General features: G+C 43.2%; 1 protein-coding gene across 2 annotated transcripts in view; it reads right to left on the reverse strand.

The window, feature by feature from the left end:
• TTC7A (tetratricopeptide repeat domain 7A) overlaps nucleotides 1-15638 on the reverse strand; it is a 232374-nt gene that overhangs the window by 111488 nt on the left and 105248 nt on the right. For both annotated transcript variants that reach the window (XM_006125491.4, XM_075925403.1), the window contains 2 exons: nucleotides 14702-14774; nucleotides 4984-5144 (listed from right to left, as the gene is read on the reverse strand). In XM_006125491.4, coding sequence (XP_006125553.2) covers nucleotides 4984-5144; nucleotides 14702-14774 — 234 coding nt within the window. The remainder of the gene's footprint in view (nucleotides 1-4983; nucleotides 5145-14701; nucleotides 14775-15638) is intronic.

The following is a 15638-nucleotide window of genomic DNA, read 5'->3' on the forward strand; positions in this document are numbered from 1 at the left end:
CTTCTGCCCAGGCCCTGCCCCTTCCTGGGGTGGAGCCAGCCCATGACCACATACCAAAATTAATTAAGTGCCCCCTCTGTAAAAATTATTGCCCACCCCTGCATTAGATGCTTCCTAGCCTGCTTAGGTATTTGCATGAAATACAAAGTAATTCTTTTTTGCAAAGACAAAAAAGCCCCCCAAATATTTAAACTGATAGTTGATTTGATATGAAATTTCAGAAAGAGAATATAGAGGCGGAATGAGGTGCAGTTCCCAACATGCTTTCACCAGCAATTATTTCATAGGGCTGAGCTTCCAAAGCAAAACTGGCAAATTGTTTTGGGTGTGATATTTTTAATATTTAGTTCAAAACTATTGTGAACACAGGTAGATTTTCTCACCTGGCAAGAGTCCTTTTTGCAAAGCATACTCCTAGGGGAATTCTGCAACAAAAATTAAAAATTCTACACACAGGATTTTAAAATTCTGCAAAATTCTGCATATTTTATTTATCAAATAAATAATATAATTATGCTAGTTTTAATTATTTTGGTAAGTTTATTTAAACTACACAGGGGCGGATATAGGGCAGGGCGAACGGGGCGGCCGTCCCGGGCCCCACGCTTCAAAAAGCCCCGTGCATGTGCCATGGCGCCACTGTGCATGCGCTGTGGCAAAGGGGGGGGCCCCGCGGAATTACGCTGCCCGGGGCTCCGCAAAACTGTCATCTGCCCCTGAAACTACGATACAATGGATGGAGAATGGGTGGGGGAAGCATTGGTGGAAATTTCCAAGCCCCCTCTGTCTAATAGTAAGTAGCTAGTACTGACCTTTTACTCCTAGTTATTAGTCAATAAATATATGCAGCCATATGCTCACTGCTACATCATAGGCAACTGAAGAGAAAGTGAGGGCTGGGGACACAAATTCACAATTTACATTGGCTTCTGACCATCTCCAGAAAGGTCAGTATCATATCAAACAGTTCATGGGACACATTTGGATAGCAATTTAGCTCAATTTTAATCTCTAAAACACCATAAGCATGTATAAGGTCACATTGTCCTTTACAATAAGACTCCTTTACACCACTCTGGCAATGTAAAAGAGTCTTGAGTCAATGTAAGAACAAGAGTCAATGTAAGAACAATAGGAACAATTTACTAAGCAGGCAAGCTGCTACATTCCACCTTGCTTAAGGGGACAGAGCCTGCTCCATGCCTATCTCCTGATAATCACAGAACACTAGAACTGGAAGGGACCTCGAGAGGTCATTGAGTCCAGTCCCATGCCCTCATGGCAGGGCCCACTACCATCTAGACCATCCCAGATAGATGTCTATCTAACCTGCTCTTAAATATCTCCAGAGATGGAGATTCCACAACCTCCCTAGGCAATTTATTCCCATTTATACCACCCTGACAGTTAGGAAGTTTTTCCTAATGTCCAACCTAAACCTCCCTTGCTGCAGTTTAAGAAATACCCCAAAGTCCTACCCCTCCACAGCACATGTGCTGCAATAGGGAGCAAGAGAGATAGAATGTGTCTTACTCATACAACTACCCAGATCCATCTTCTAATGGTGATTTTATGTCTCTATAGGCTGCTCTGGGCACCAGAACTGACCTGTTTGCACTACTGGGGAGAGATATATGACAGCTCTTGCAGCTTCCCTTGTAATTTTCTTGTTTAGCTTTGCATATTACTTTGTAAACAATAGTTTAAAAAAATCACTAGTTTTCCTTCACGTCAATTGCAACTAGAGATCTACATTACAATTTGGTCTCACTCTTTGGATAATACTTACAAAGCAAGAAAGCCCTCCTGGATAAAATCTGTATTTTTAATCTTTAGAAAATTTAGGAACAGTTCAAAATAAAAGGTTTCCTTTCTATATCACTGCTTTGGCATATGAGCCAAGTTTTCAACAGGATACACTTCTCTTCTAGTAGATACAACTGGAATACTGTCAGCCATTCACAGTTCCAGCTACTTCAAAAGACTGTGCTGCTGCAGAGGTCAAAGTTGCAAATATGGTGTGATCTTTAATCTGCCACAATTCCTCCCATTTCAATGGGCTGGCTTTCACCTAGACAGATATTAGCAACTTTTAATGTTGAAGCCTCTCCCTACTGGCCTTGGTATGCAGGGGCAAATGGGCAGCCCCATTCCTTTCCACTATGTCCACACAGTTGCCACTATCTCCCCTTTGTCTGTTCTTTTTCTTTATGACTTTTCTCACCTCTCTCCCTCCCCCGGCTTCTCTCTCTCTTCAGTATTATTTTTCCTTTTTCTTCCTTATACTTTGTTATCTTTGCTGGGTCTTCTTCTACTCCCTCCTGACAGTTCTGTTACCTCTCTCCATTCCTTCATTTACCACAGGGGTGGGCAAAATTTTGTGATGGGGGGCCACTCCAAGAATTTGGAAAGTGGTTAAGGGCTGCACTTTTCCATATTAATGGAGAAGGGGGGTGGTCTGGGATGTAGCATGACTGCAGAAGGGCGTGTAGCATGACTTGCAGTAAGAGAGTGGGCTACAGGAGAGGGTGTGGGGTCTAGGAAGGAGTCTGGGTGATGGAGGCAGTTGTGACTTGGGTTAGGAGACTAGAGTGCAGGGGGGTTGGGTTATGACCTTGGGCAAGAGGGGGCTGTGACCTGGGATAGAAGACTAGGATGCAGGAGAGGATGGAGGGGTTTGGGATGTGGTCTAGGGCAGGAGTGGGTTGTGACTTGGGGCAGATGACTGGGGTGCAGGGGTTTGGGTTGTGACATGGGGAGATGTTTGGGGTACAGGGTCTGGGAGGAGATATTGGGGGCAGGAGGGGACAAAGGGTTTGGGATATGTTGAGTTAGGGTGCCAGAGGCAGGTTGTGGCTTCGAGACTTAGCTGCTTGACTCCCAGCCAGTAGCCTTCTCAAGCAGACTCCCTGTCTACCTCATCCCTGCACTATCTGCAGGGATCATGTGTCTTTTGAAGGCTGGGGGGGCGGGAGGGTGCTTCACAAGATGCCTGTTGACAACAGGCAGCTCCCTTTGGCTGGAAACCAGCCAATGGGATTGTACTGGGGGCAGGAGCAGTGCCTGAAGCCTCCGCTCCTCCCCGGGGCTCACAACTGTTCAAACAGAGCACCGCAAGGCTGCAACAGCTGCTTTTCTCGCAGCAAGCAGGGGGCAGGCAGGGAGTCTGCCCAAGGCTCTCCACTGCAGGCTGGATCTGGCAGCTTCACAGGCCAGATCCAGCCTGCAGAGGGTATTTTGCCCAGGCCTGACTTACCAGATGACTACATGTTGCTGGAGGGCATTCAGTGATAACAACAAGGCTGTAGGAGCCAGAACAGAAGAGAAGAGAAGGCAGGACTTACGCCTGCACCCTTGTACATGAGACCTGTTCTCACAATCCAGTTCCACTAGAGCTCACAACAGACACAGGGAGTGAAGGGGGGCTGCTGTTAAGAAGTCAAGTGGCAGTTGTGTTTGTAGAATGTGTGGAATGGATCTGAGGCCCTGCAGCTTTCAATATTCACTCTCCATTAATACATTTCCCAACTCTCTATCCAACCTTATATGTTACTCTCATGGGGGCTCACCTTGCTACAGTGGGCCAGGGGAGTTTCAGAAGGATAGACCATATTATTCTCATACGTCAGGATAATTTGTTTGCCTCAGAGTTCACAAAGGAATTTCCCCCCTCATATGTAGCAGGTGCATCATGTTTAATTTGGTTTCTTTGCCTTCCTCTGATGTGTAAGTTATTGGACACTGGTGGAGGTAGGATACGGGATTTGAAGAAGGAGTTGTCTGATTTGATATGGCAAATCCTCTGTTTCTGACAAAAATGGGTATCTTGGTCTTTGATACATTCTTGGTCTTATTTACTTTTTAGTGTTCATAGTTCTCTAGGAATAATTGACTCCTTATTGTAGAGGGTGAGGACTTTATTATGATGACTATCTTCACAAAAATACGATATATCACAAAAACCAATACAGTATTTCCCTGCTCAGCCATACATACATAACTGTATTGTTGGAAGAAGGACTTAACTTATACTAACAAATGTTCTAATTGTCACTTTCTTTAAAACACAGTGTGCACAGAAGGTTACAACTTCAGACATGTGCTGAGTATCGTCTAGAATATTCACGTCAATTGTAAAAGGCAGTAACTGATAAACCAAGGATTCTAAAGCACTCAAGTTGTATAAACCCCCAATGAAATACAGGCAATCTCTGAATGGAATGAGATATTGAGCTAGCCTCTACTCCTACTAAAAATGGCATGATAGCTGTAATGACACCATCTCAGTTTTTAAGAGACCGCATCTAAAAGGCCATAACATAATAAACTGGAAGAAACTCAATTTGTCTCATTCAAAGGTGGAAGGGTGAAATAATGGTGATACAATTTGAACCTATGACTCCAAGGAGTCTCTGTTATTTCAAACTTGGGTCTTAGACAACCAAGCCAACCCCTTCAGGTGTACGTTACAATTCATAACCTTCTTTCCTCCCAAACCAGACTATTCCCACAAATCAGGTCACACAAGTATAAAAGAAATAGTGAAAATCTGAAGAATTATCCACAGCCTAAAATTAGTTTGTTTTTAACCAAAATATCAACTATTTGAGAGGGTGTAATTTTTAATATTTGTCTCGTGCTCGTTCTACATGTATATAAAAACATGAAAAAGTACAGAAAGCACATGTAGGAAAAATTATACAAAGACATATATGCCAAGCAAACCCTGGTTTACTTATTACATAATTAATCTATCAGAAAGGCTCTTGAGACAGTACACCAAATTTATTGAGCCTAATGTGTCATAGTTACTTTAGTTTTACACCAGTGTAATTATAATAGAGTTTAATTGGTGTAAAACCAGAGTAATGCTGTGGCAAATCAGTCCCTTGGGTAAGAACGAGGGATATAGTAGGCAGATATGAACTCATAGCTAGATTCATCAAACCATTTTAGATAATACATTAAAGCAACATCACTTACCTAAAGCTCTCTGGGTATTCAGCTAAAGCCATGTTGATGACATCAAGTGCATGCTGATAGTGCTTTTGGGCTGAAAAAAGGAGAGCCAGGAGATGAAGTGAATTCATATCATCTTTGCATAGCTTCAGCGCTTCTTGAAGACATTCTATTGCATCAGAAATCTGAAAAACAAGAGATATTTTACCATCAGCCACATTTCTGATCTCTTTTCCATAGGCATGAAACTTGTTACATATTTATGACCATTGCAATCTTGTCAGCCTACTTGGGAATGTGGTGGGGAAACTGACTTTTGACAGAAATTTAGCTGCCAGCCCAAATTAATGGATGGTCATACCAGGAAAACCTGACAAAAGGTCCGGGGATGAGAGAAAGAGTTTTTTTCCCAAGTACAGGCAGTCCCCAGGTTACGTACAAGATAGGGACTGTAGGTTTGTTCTTAAGTTGAATCTGTATGTAAGTCAGAACTGGCGTCCAGATTCAGCCGCTGCTGAAACTGACCAGTGGCTGACTACAGGAAGCCCGAGGCAGAGTTGCCCAGAGACGCGTGCTCCGCCGCTTTGCTTCCTCTCCCTGGTCTGCTGGAGACCAGGGAGAGGGAGGGCCCCGTTCGTAACTGCGGATCCGACGTAAGTCGGATCAGCGTAACTCGGGGACTGCCTGTACAGTGCGCAGTCTATGTGGTCTGACATCCCAGCTTTATACTGTCTATTTATGAAGGAAGTACTGAATAGCAATCTTGTCCCATGGTAATTGGTAGCAAATTTTATGGGGGAATTTTGTCACCATACAGAACATCTTCAAAGGTGTGATGTCTACACCTGAGCGAGTGAGACATTATATTTGCTGACAAGAGTATCTTTGCCAGCTCAGAACAGTATTGGATATATGCCATGATCCAAGATGAGATTCTCTGAACAGATTCAGGGTGACCTTTCATCTTATGTGCAACTGTGACGAATTGTTGTGATGCTTACAGAATGGCTTTGTTCTGTCTATCTGACACCCAGGATGGGAAGCCTCTGTTCCTCAGCTGAGACATGGGGCTTTGGGCAAAGGACCAGTTAAAAAGATATCCTGACTTATATGAAACAGACACACAACCTTGGCAGAAATGCTGGATGAGGATGCAGTTGCACCTTGTCCTTGAAGAAAACCGCATGGGGTGGCTTCGAAATGAACACCCTAATCTGACACACTACAGACTGAAGTTATGGTGACCAAAAAGGAGACTTTCAGCACAAGAGGAGGAGGGAGCAGGAAGCTAAGAGTTCAAAAGGGGAGGCAAAAGTCTGGACAGCATTAGGTTCAGGTCCCAAGCGGGAACTGGTTCCCAGTCATGTGGGTAAAGGTATGCTCCAGCTCTTTTAGAAAAAAACAGTCATAGGGTAGGTGAAGAGGGCTCTGTGCTGGACCAGTGGATGCAGCACCAAGATGGCAGCCAGGTGGACCTTAACAGAAGAAAAGGCCAACCTTTGGAGTCTCAGATGCAACAAGTAATCCAGGATATCCTGCACCAAAGATGCTTCTCTACAGCCTAGAACTCAAACCTTTTCCATTTTGCTAAGTAATTTGCCATGGTCAACAGTTTTATTCTGCCAAGCAACACATGCTGAATATGGGCTGAATATGGGCTGACCATGCACGTTCATTCTCAGTCAGCCATACAACAGCCATGCCAGCAGGTTGCCATGGTTCTGTGACACCAGAGCTGATCGAAGAGGCAGTGGGAAGGGGGCAGCTACTGACAGGTCAAACAGCATGCTGAGCCAGTGCTTTTGGGGTGACACCACAGTCATGAACATGACCTGAACTTTGTTCTGCTTGACCTTCCCAGGACCATGTGGATTAATGGCACTGGTGAAAAGACACACACGAGTGCTCCTGTCCACAGAATGAGGAAGGAATCTGAGAGTGAACCCTTCTCTGGACCCCAAATGGAGGAGAATTGGTGGCACTTCCTGTTTTCTTTGGACACAAACAGGTCCATCTGGGGAGTTGCCCACTGATGGAAGATTTCGCTGACCACCTCCAAATGGAGGGACCACTCATGGCAAGATGAGAAGGTCCTGCTGAGGCAATCTGTGAGGCTGTTCCTGGAGCCAGCCAGATGGGCGGTAATCAGATCAACAGCACGCTGCACACAAAAGTCTCATAGGCTGAGTGCCTCCTGACAAAGGGTACGTCTAGACTACATGCCTCTGGCGACAGAGGCATATAGATTGGACTACCCGGCATAGGAAAATGAAGCGTTGACTTAAATAATTCATTTAAATTTACATGGCTGCCACGCTGAGCTGATCAGCTGTTTGTCGGCTCAGCGCGGTAGTCTGGACGCTCTGCGGTCGACATAAAAGGCATTTCTCGACCTCCCAGGTATGCCTCATCCTAGGAAGTGAAGCTGAAGTGTTGGGTGTTGGATTGGCTCGTACATTGGATGGAGGGTAAGATTCCATTAGGAGAGGCCTGAGATGGGACGGACACGGGGGAGAGACGCTCTGGGGCCGGGCTCGGAGGACACGTGCGGGGGAGGGGAGGGAGTCGGGGTCGGGACCAGCTCCAGCTCTAGCTCCAGCTCCAAATATTGCGGGAGCATGGGCACCACAAGCCCACACAACTCGCCACCCAAGTCTCTGCTGGCTAGCTGGCTCTCTCTCTCTCTTTTTCAGAGGGGGCGGGGGAGCGCCGGCTCCTCGCGGAACCCCTTGTTTTGCTCTGCAGAACCCCAGGGTTCCACGGAGCACCAATTGGGAAACACTGGTTTAACCCATTGTTTTCCAAAGTAGCAGCTATGTTTCCCACCCTCCTAACCCCACATTTAGCAATAAATTTAGAAGATCTTCCTGGTGTTTATCAGTCATAAGTAAAAATCCTTTTTTTTTTTGTTTACCTTAAACGTATCTGTCTAGTACTTGATTATTTAAGTAGAATCAGAAAGGATTTCTTAGCACAATAACAATGTTAGTAACCACACAGAATCCTCCTCCAACTTCATAATTAGGAACAGTGAACAAACACAGATGAGAAAACAGCACTTAATGACAACAGACTCCACTTTACTAGAAGCATTATACAAGTCAATCTGCAACAGACCAGACACAGAAAATGTATGAGGTAAGTTTCCAGAACAATAACACCAAGATACTTGGCAGCAGTTAATGCAAACTTCTTTGGAAAGGCAGAGACTAATTGTCTATTGGCAATGTCACATCTTATTAATTTGAGTAGCTCTGGAATATGGGAAACCTGAAAGTCTGAAGTCCAGATAGGGTTCTGAAACTCTATTGCCAGATCAAATTCCCTTTCAGTGCTGCCTTAACAATCCCAGCTCACCTGCTCCAGGAATCCTAACAGGGCCTAAGATAGGATGATTATCTGATTCATTATTACATGAAAAACATTTTGCAAGACACGTGTATACAGTATTGTGCACATTGTATTCACTGAGCAATAAAGTTATTGCTATAAAATGTAGTTGGTGCCTTCCAAGTACTTGCAAAAATTGCCACAGTGGAACATTTACAATATTGTCTACTATTATTAGGGTTTATTTTGACACACATTTGCTTAACAAACAGGCTGTGAGATTACCTTTCTCCTCCTGATCATAAACATGAAATCTGAAGTCTTTAAAAGTAATTTGCAATGGCAGAATGTATCTCTATATTTACAATGGTTCAAAAATAATATTTCAGATTGAATGACTTCAGGCCACTTAGATTACATGTCATCCCAACTCCAGTCCTGTCAAATTCCATACCAACTGAGTTTTATGTTATTAATAAAATATTAATATTTGGCAAACTTTTTGTATTTGCTGTGCCTATTTCTATAGGACAGGGATTATAAAAAGGAGAAAATTTAATGGCTAGCAAAATTTTCTATTAGATATAGCCTGTAACCAAAATAGCAAACACCCAGAGCTTTAGCAAAGTGAGGATCTAAACTATTATGACTTGAGCTCTTACTGCACAGGAAGCTGGTATATTTGCACAGGATAGAAATTTGATTGCCATCATAAGTCCAAGCCACTGGGAAAGTCCAGCGGAGGGCAACAAAAATGATTTGGAGAGCACATGACTTACGAGGAAAAGCAGAGGGAATTAGAGTTGTTTAGTTTTCAGAAGAGAAGAGTGAAAGGGGATTTCTTAGCAGGAATTAATTACCTCAAAGAGAGCTCCAAAGAGGCTGTTCTCAGTGGTGACAGAAAACAGAATGAGGAACAATGGCCTCAAGTTGCAGTGGGGGAGGTCTAGCTTGGATATTAGGAAAAACTAAGGGTATGTCCACACTTGATTCCTCCTTCGAGGGAGAAATGCACATGTAGACATCCGAAATTGCAAATGAAGCAGGGATTTAAATATCCCGTACTTCATTTGCATAATCGTGGGCTGCCGCTCTTCCGGGACATCAAACTCAGTCCCCACGGGGTTATTTTGAGAGAAAACCATTCCCTCAAAATAACCCTTAAACCTAATTTTTTGAGAAGTAAGGGTTATTTCAAGGGAAGGGTTTTCTGTCAAAATAACCCCGCGGGGACCCAGTTTGATTGAGGTCCCGAAATAGCGCTATTGTGGAAAAGCAGCAGTCCGTGATTATGCAAATGAAGTGCGGGATATTTAATTCCCTGCTTCATTTGCAATATCGGATGTCTATATTTGCATTCCTCCCTATGAGGGCAGTGATGTACTGGAATGTGTTTGTTACCTAGGAAGGTGGTGGAATCTCCATCTCTAGAGGTTTTTAAGTCCCTACTTGACAAAGCTCTGGCTAGGATGATTTAGTTGGGAATGGTCCTGCTTTTAGCAGAGGGTTGGACTCGATGACCTCCTGAGGTCTCTTCCAACCCTATAATTCTATGATTGTATGATTCTATGAAGAGGCATCCTGAGAATGGGGGGGGGGAGGGGCGCAATGACCCCATATGTCAGGGTTGCCAGGCGTCCAGTTTTTCACTGGAATGCCCAGTTGAAAAGGGACCCTGGTGGCTTTGGTCAACACTGCTGACCAGGCTGCTAACAGTCCATTTGCTGGTGCCACAGGACTAATGGACCCTGGAGGTCCATCACCCTGCAGGTGATTTCAGTGTGATTAAAGTCCCCCATGAGAACCAGGGCCTGTGATCTGGAAGCTTCTGTTAGTTGTCTGAAGAAAGCCTCGTCTACCTCATCCACCTGATGTGGTGATTTACAGTAGACAATGACCACACCATCACCCCTTTTGCTCCCACATCTAAACATAACCTAAAGACTTTCAACAGGCTTTTCTCCTGCTTTGATTGCTCAGAGCTCCAGTATATACTGCTCTCTTACATACAGTGCAACTCTTCCACCTTTCTCCCCTGCCTGTCCTTCCTGAACAGTTTATATCCTTCCATGACAGTGCTCCAGTCATGTGAGTCATGACACCAAGTCTCTATTATTCTAATCAAATCCTAGTTCTTTGATTGTGCCAAGGCTTCTAATTCTTCCTGCTTGTTTCCCAAGCTTCTTGTGTTCTTGTACAGAAACCATAGATAAGCAGCTAATTGTTCTACTCTTTCCATAGGAATCCGAGGTCTCCTCTGTTGCACTTATCTCCTTGTGTTTCTTCCCAGTATCCCACTTTCCCACTTACTTCAGGGCTTAAGTCACCATTCTCCTGACTAACCTAGTTTAAAGCCCTCCTCACTAGGTTTGCAAGCCTGCCTGGAAAGATGCTCTTCCCTCTCTTCATTAGGTGGATCCCATCTTTTCCTAGCAACCCTTTTGCTTGGAACAGCATCCCATGTTTGAAGAATCCAAAGCCCTCTCTCCAACACCAGCTGTGCAACCACACATTTACTTCCAACATTCAAAGATGCCTACCGGGGCCTTTTCCTGCAACAGGGAGGATGGATGAGAACACCACTTGTGCCTCAAACTCCTTTATCCTTCTTCCCAGCACTACAGCCTCTTCCTGGGATGCCCAGCCTTTTGCTGGGATCCCCAGGGCTATGTCTACACTTGCGTCTTCTTGCGCAAGTAATATGCAAATGAGGCTAAGCGTTGAATATCACCGAGCCTCATTTGCATAACTAATGAGCCGCCATTTTTTTCAGAAGAGGCTCTTGCGCAATGCCGTTCTTCCTCTCAAGTATTACAACTGAGTCCTGTCTCTTCTCTACCAGAGCAGGTATCACAGGAATTTTTAGCCAATCTCCTCTCTGAAATCATGTTCAAAGGGGAAAAAAGGGGACTGGAGGGGAAATAGTTTAAAGATGTTTTCCCTACTATTTTGTATTCACTTTCCCCTTCTTTAAGCACAGACACTCTTGAAATCTGTAGATGTTTTTTGGAAATCATTTCTTGAAACTTCAGGTCTTCATTGGCAGCCAGTGAAGCTGAAGTTGATCAATGAGAGCTCTAATCCTCTGGCTGCCTTTCTCTTCCTATTTTCATGGGAAGGAAGGTCAAATCAAATCAAACCACTTTAATGCAAGTTTTTAAATGGCCTGAATACCCAATCTGTGTTTGCTACAGATCTGACATTGATTTACTTGGTACCAAGCACAAAACATGGGAGCCAGCGCCTAAAATTAACAGGAGTTCTGACACCTCAGTGGGGTCATATTTCCATGGAAACAGACTGGCATGGTAAGACTTTTAAGGCTGACTTTTCCAAGTGACATTTTTAAAATGTTCACTCTGCCTTGCCTTTGCTGATCCAAACTGTTACCACAGAAACAGGAGGAGGAACACAAATAGCACCCGGGAGTTAAGAGCTAGAAGTCTCATTTGTCAGTTTCTTGGTTGAATGCCAAGAGTCCCGCCTGGGGGTAACCAACACCTACAAATACAGGCCTTGGCCTTGTACAGGGGTTGCCAAACTGGCTCACAAGCCATATGCGGCTCTGTTACTGTGAAAAGCGCAGCTTACAAACCTTCCACACACCCCCGATTCTCCATCTACTAGATAGGGGCAGGGGGAACTCAGGACCTCTGCCTTGCAGTAGGGTACTAGGGTAGGGGCTTCTGTCCAGCAGGGAGGGAGGGGGTTTGTCAGGGCTTTAGCCCTGTGGGGTACAACTGCTGGGCTTGTAGCTTCAGCAGGGATGGGACTGAAGCCCCAAGCCCTGGCTCCCAGCAGGTGTGCCCTAGTTCTTGAACTTCTGAAGACTGTTGTTAGTTCTTGCACTTCTGAAGATTGTTGTATGTGGCTTGGAAGGCCAGTAAGTTTGGCCACCCCTGGCCTAATACTTTAAGTGTTGGGGATACGGGGAATAAGAGAGAACTCTCTTTACAGATCACTGCGTTTTTACATTGAGATGAATTTCATTGAAAAATGTTCCAAAATATGCCCTGGGACAGATCCAAAACCTACTGAAGTCAACTGGAGTCTTTCTTCTTGGAATCAGGCCCTAGAAAAACAACAACTCAAACCTGGGTGTCTAGCATAACATCACCACTCACTCTGGCGGTTGAAGGTACTCGGGCCTATTCCACCACCCAGCCTTACTTTGATTTCTTGCTCCTATGAGGGAGGAAAGTTTGAGGTTTTTTTGTTTCCCTTCCCAGGTATTTTTCTTGGTGATTTTAAGCACATAGCAGAACCATGCACTGCTGAAAATGTTCCAGAGAGACTTCTCAGGGAAGGAAGTTCTTCCAATTTCCTTAGCACCTTACTGGCTAAGTTGATCTTGCCTGCCCCCCCTTCCTCCTCCACACACACCATTTTCATCAACCTGTGGAAATTTGAGACTAAGGTATCTTACTTAGTGCAGAGTGGCCTAGTGGACACAGCGCTGCATTAGGATTTAGAAGACCTGGTTGGCCGGATGGCATTGAACAAGTCATTTACCTTTCCGTGCCTCATTTTTCCAATCAATAAAAAAGGGAAAATGCTACTGTCCTCACCTGTAAATGGGTTTGAGAGTTATGGATAAAAAGTGCTTTGGTAAGTAACTAAAAAAACCCCAACAGATCTGATTTTTCTCAGCAGTAGACATTTATGGTCAACTGCACAAGACTGCACTCTTTATTTCTTAGCCCTTTGTTACAACCCAATGAAATTAATACAATTTGTAAGAGGTTAAAAAAAGGAAGCAAGATAATGTATCCTGCAGTTAATCAGAAAAACAATATGTTGGCACTTTAAATAATTAAGGATATTAAAAATGTATTACCTAATGTTTATTATTAACTAAATTGGCAAAAGAAGAACAGGATATTTTACAGCAGTCTAAAAATAAGCATGTCTCAGGTATCTTTACTCACTCCAAGCATGCTTTAAAGATTTATATTCAACTAGATGGAGAAGAACTGGAGCATCATAGCAAGGGCCAGACTGACACAAAAGAGATATACGGTTCATACCTCTAGTGACCAGGGATAGGTGGCAGAACAACAAGGAGAAATATGCAGGCAGGAAAGAGATATCAAAGAAAGCATGTGTGTGAGGGAAGGGGATAACAGACTGAATGAAAAAAAAATAAAAAAAAAAAAAGAGGGAAATGATGAAATGAGGGTGAACAGCAGCACTAAGAAAGACTATCACCTGGGAAAGAGAAAGGAAAACAATTTAAAGCCTGGTGAGTTAATTAAACCGAGGAGGAGGAGGAAGAGGAGGAAAAGGAGGAGGAGGAGAAGAAAACTATAACAAAGAAAATTTCAGTTTAATTTATAAAGTGGTGATTGAAAATATCTATTCAAATATTCTTTTAGCATTTTTGCTCTTGAAAGGGATTAAGGAAAGAAACAGATCAGCCTGCCTACATGTATAGCCCAGAACTATCACCAAATATCACTATCAGGATATTGTTTGAATGAAAATAATCTGCCCTGTCATGCATATATTAGTTGATGACAAAGTAAAATCAGCTGTTTGAATTATCCTTTTTCTCATATTCAACTTTGCAGCACACTGCTCTTATTATGAAAGGGTTACAAAAGTTACATGAATAGTGTGCACACTTGAATAATTAGTTTAATCTAATGAACAGAACACCTAATTAGCTAGAGAAAGTAAAAATTATCTGACTGACTCTGCAGTATAGACTAGGGAAAGTAATATGCAGTGACCAGAGAGCATGCTAAACAACAAAAGAAAACTGATAAAATTTTCAAATCTACTTAAAAAGAATCTTAATAAACAGGGACTTCCTTAACTAAAAGGCATTGGCTTCAAAAAGAAAAAAGACAAACTTTCTCTTTAACACAGCATAGTTTTTTTGAGCTAAGGCCTGCAAGTAACATTTGACTGCCAAATAATCTAATTGCCTGGAGGTTTTCAGAGCCCACAGAAATCTTGACTAACAATGCTGAATTATGGAATAAGCAAGTCCCTGATATGGATAACCCGAGAATTGGTGCAATGCAACATCTTATAAGGAACAAGATAGAATTTTTGACACAGAGAAGGGTACTTCCTGGTTGCTGAGGAACAAGAGTTAATCACCTCTAAGTCATCTTTGCTCTTCACTTGCATGGATGTTAAAGCAGGACCTATTGGGCACTCCTTGGGATTTAAAGCTGGATGAATGCTTTTGAAAAATCATGCCTGGCAACAGGATTGTGATGAGCCCCAACCTAGGGAGTTTCTGCCTGCACTTATGTGAACTTACTTTAAAATTCTTGGTATCAATTTCAATCAATAAGGAAAAAACAGTGCAGACTTTGACTGGGTTTGGTTTCTTTCTGCTCAGTCACTCCACCAATTTCTAATTGCTGACAGTACTTAAATTCCTAGTCATTGCACAAACCTGTCTGACAAGAGCCAGCTGCAATGAGACGTAGAGGATGATTTGGTGGTCTTCGGGGGCCAACTGATGTGCTCTGTAAAAACAAATGAACAATAAGAAAAGGAAAGTGAGTATCAGATTGTACTTTTCACATTTTTCTCTACCAGAGGAAGACCACAAATTAGTTATATATAAAACCATAATCCAAGAAGACTTCGTCTCCAACAAGTACAGAGCAGATAGAAACCAGACAGAGAACTATGTGGGTGCTCTGCCAGCTGTGCCAAACTCATGAAACCAGCAAGCAGGAACAGCAAGAAAAATGAGAAGCATGAGGATTGGAAAGATGCTAAGTTTCAGTCACTTGCAGAGTACCATTTTGACAATGTGCAAGAGATGAATTATAGCAAGGCCTTTAGCTACCCAACTATGACAGAGAAAAGGACCACGCAGCATCTAATTGATGGCCTGCATTCTTTGTGACACTGTTTTAAGTAATTCAGGCCAACTGAAGTAGCATTCTAACTGCTATCTACTACTGATACTAGAACACAGCAGCAGTTCCTGGATGTTTTAATGAGGGTTCAACAAACAAAGAGGAGTTAATACCGTGAATGAAAAGCATTCTCTGCTAGTAATTTTACCACTTTGTATTTTAGGGGCCCCAAGAGACCCCAAGATCAGAATCCCATTGGGCCAGGCAATATACAAATGTATAGACTATGCCTGCCCAGAGAGCTAAATACAGGCTAAATACTCAATGACTGACTTTAAGTATGGAAGGGGAAATAGACACACAGAGGTGAATTACTTGCCCATCAGACCAATGGCTGAGCCAGTGAACAATAGGTTTTCTGGTTCCCCATTCAGTGCCCTAGTGACAAAAACAGTGATTGGCCCATCACAGGACTGAATAAAATGACAACCTGTACTATTTTGAATTTAGAAGATTATAGCT

Source organism: Pelodiscus sinensis, chromosome 3 (genome assembly GCF_049634645.1).
Source record: "Pelodiscus sinensis isolate JC-2024 chromosome 3, ASM4963464v1, whole genome shotgun sequence".
Lineage (NCBI taxonomy): Eukaryota > Metazoa > Chordata > Testudines > Trionychidae > Pelodiscus > Pelodiscus sinensis.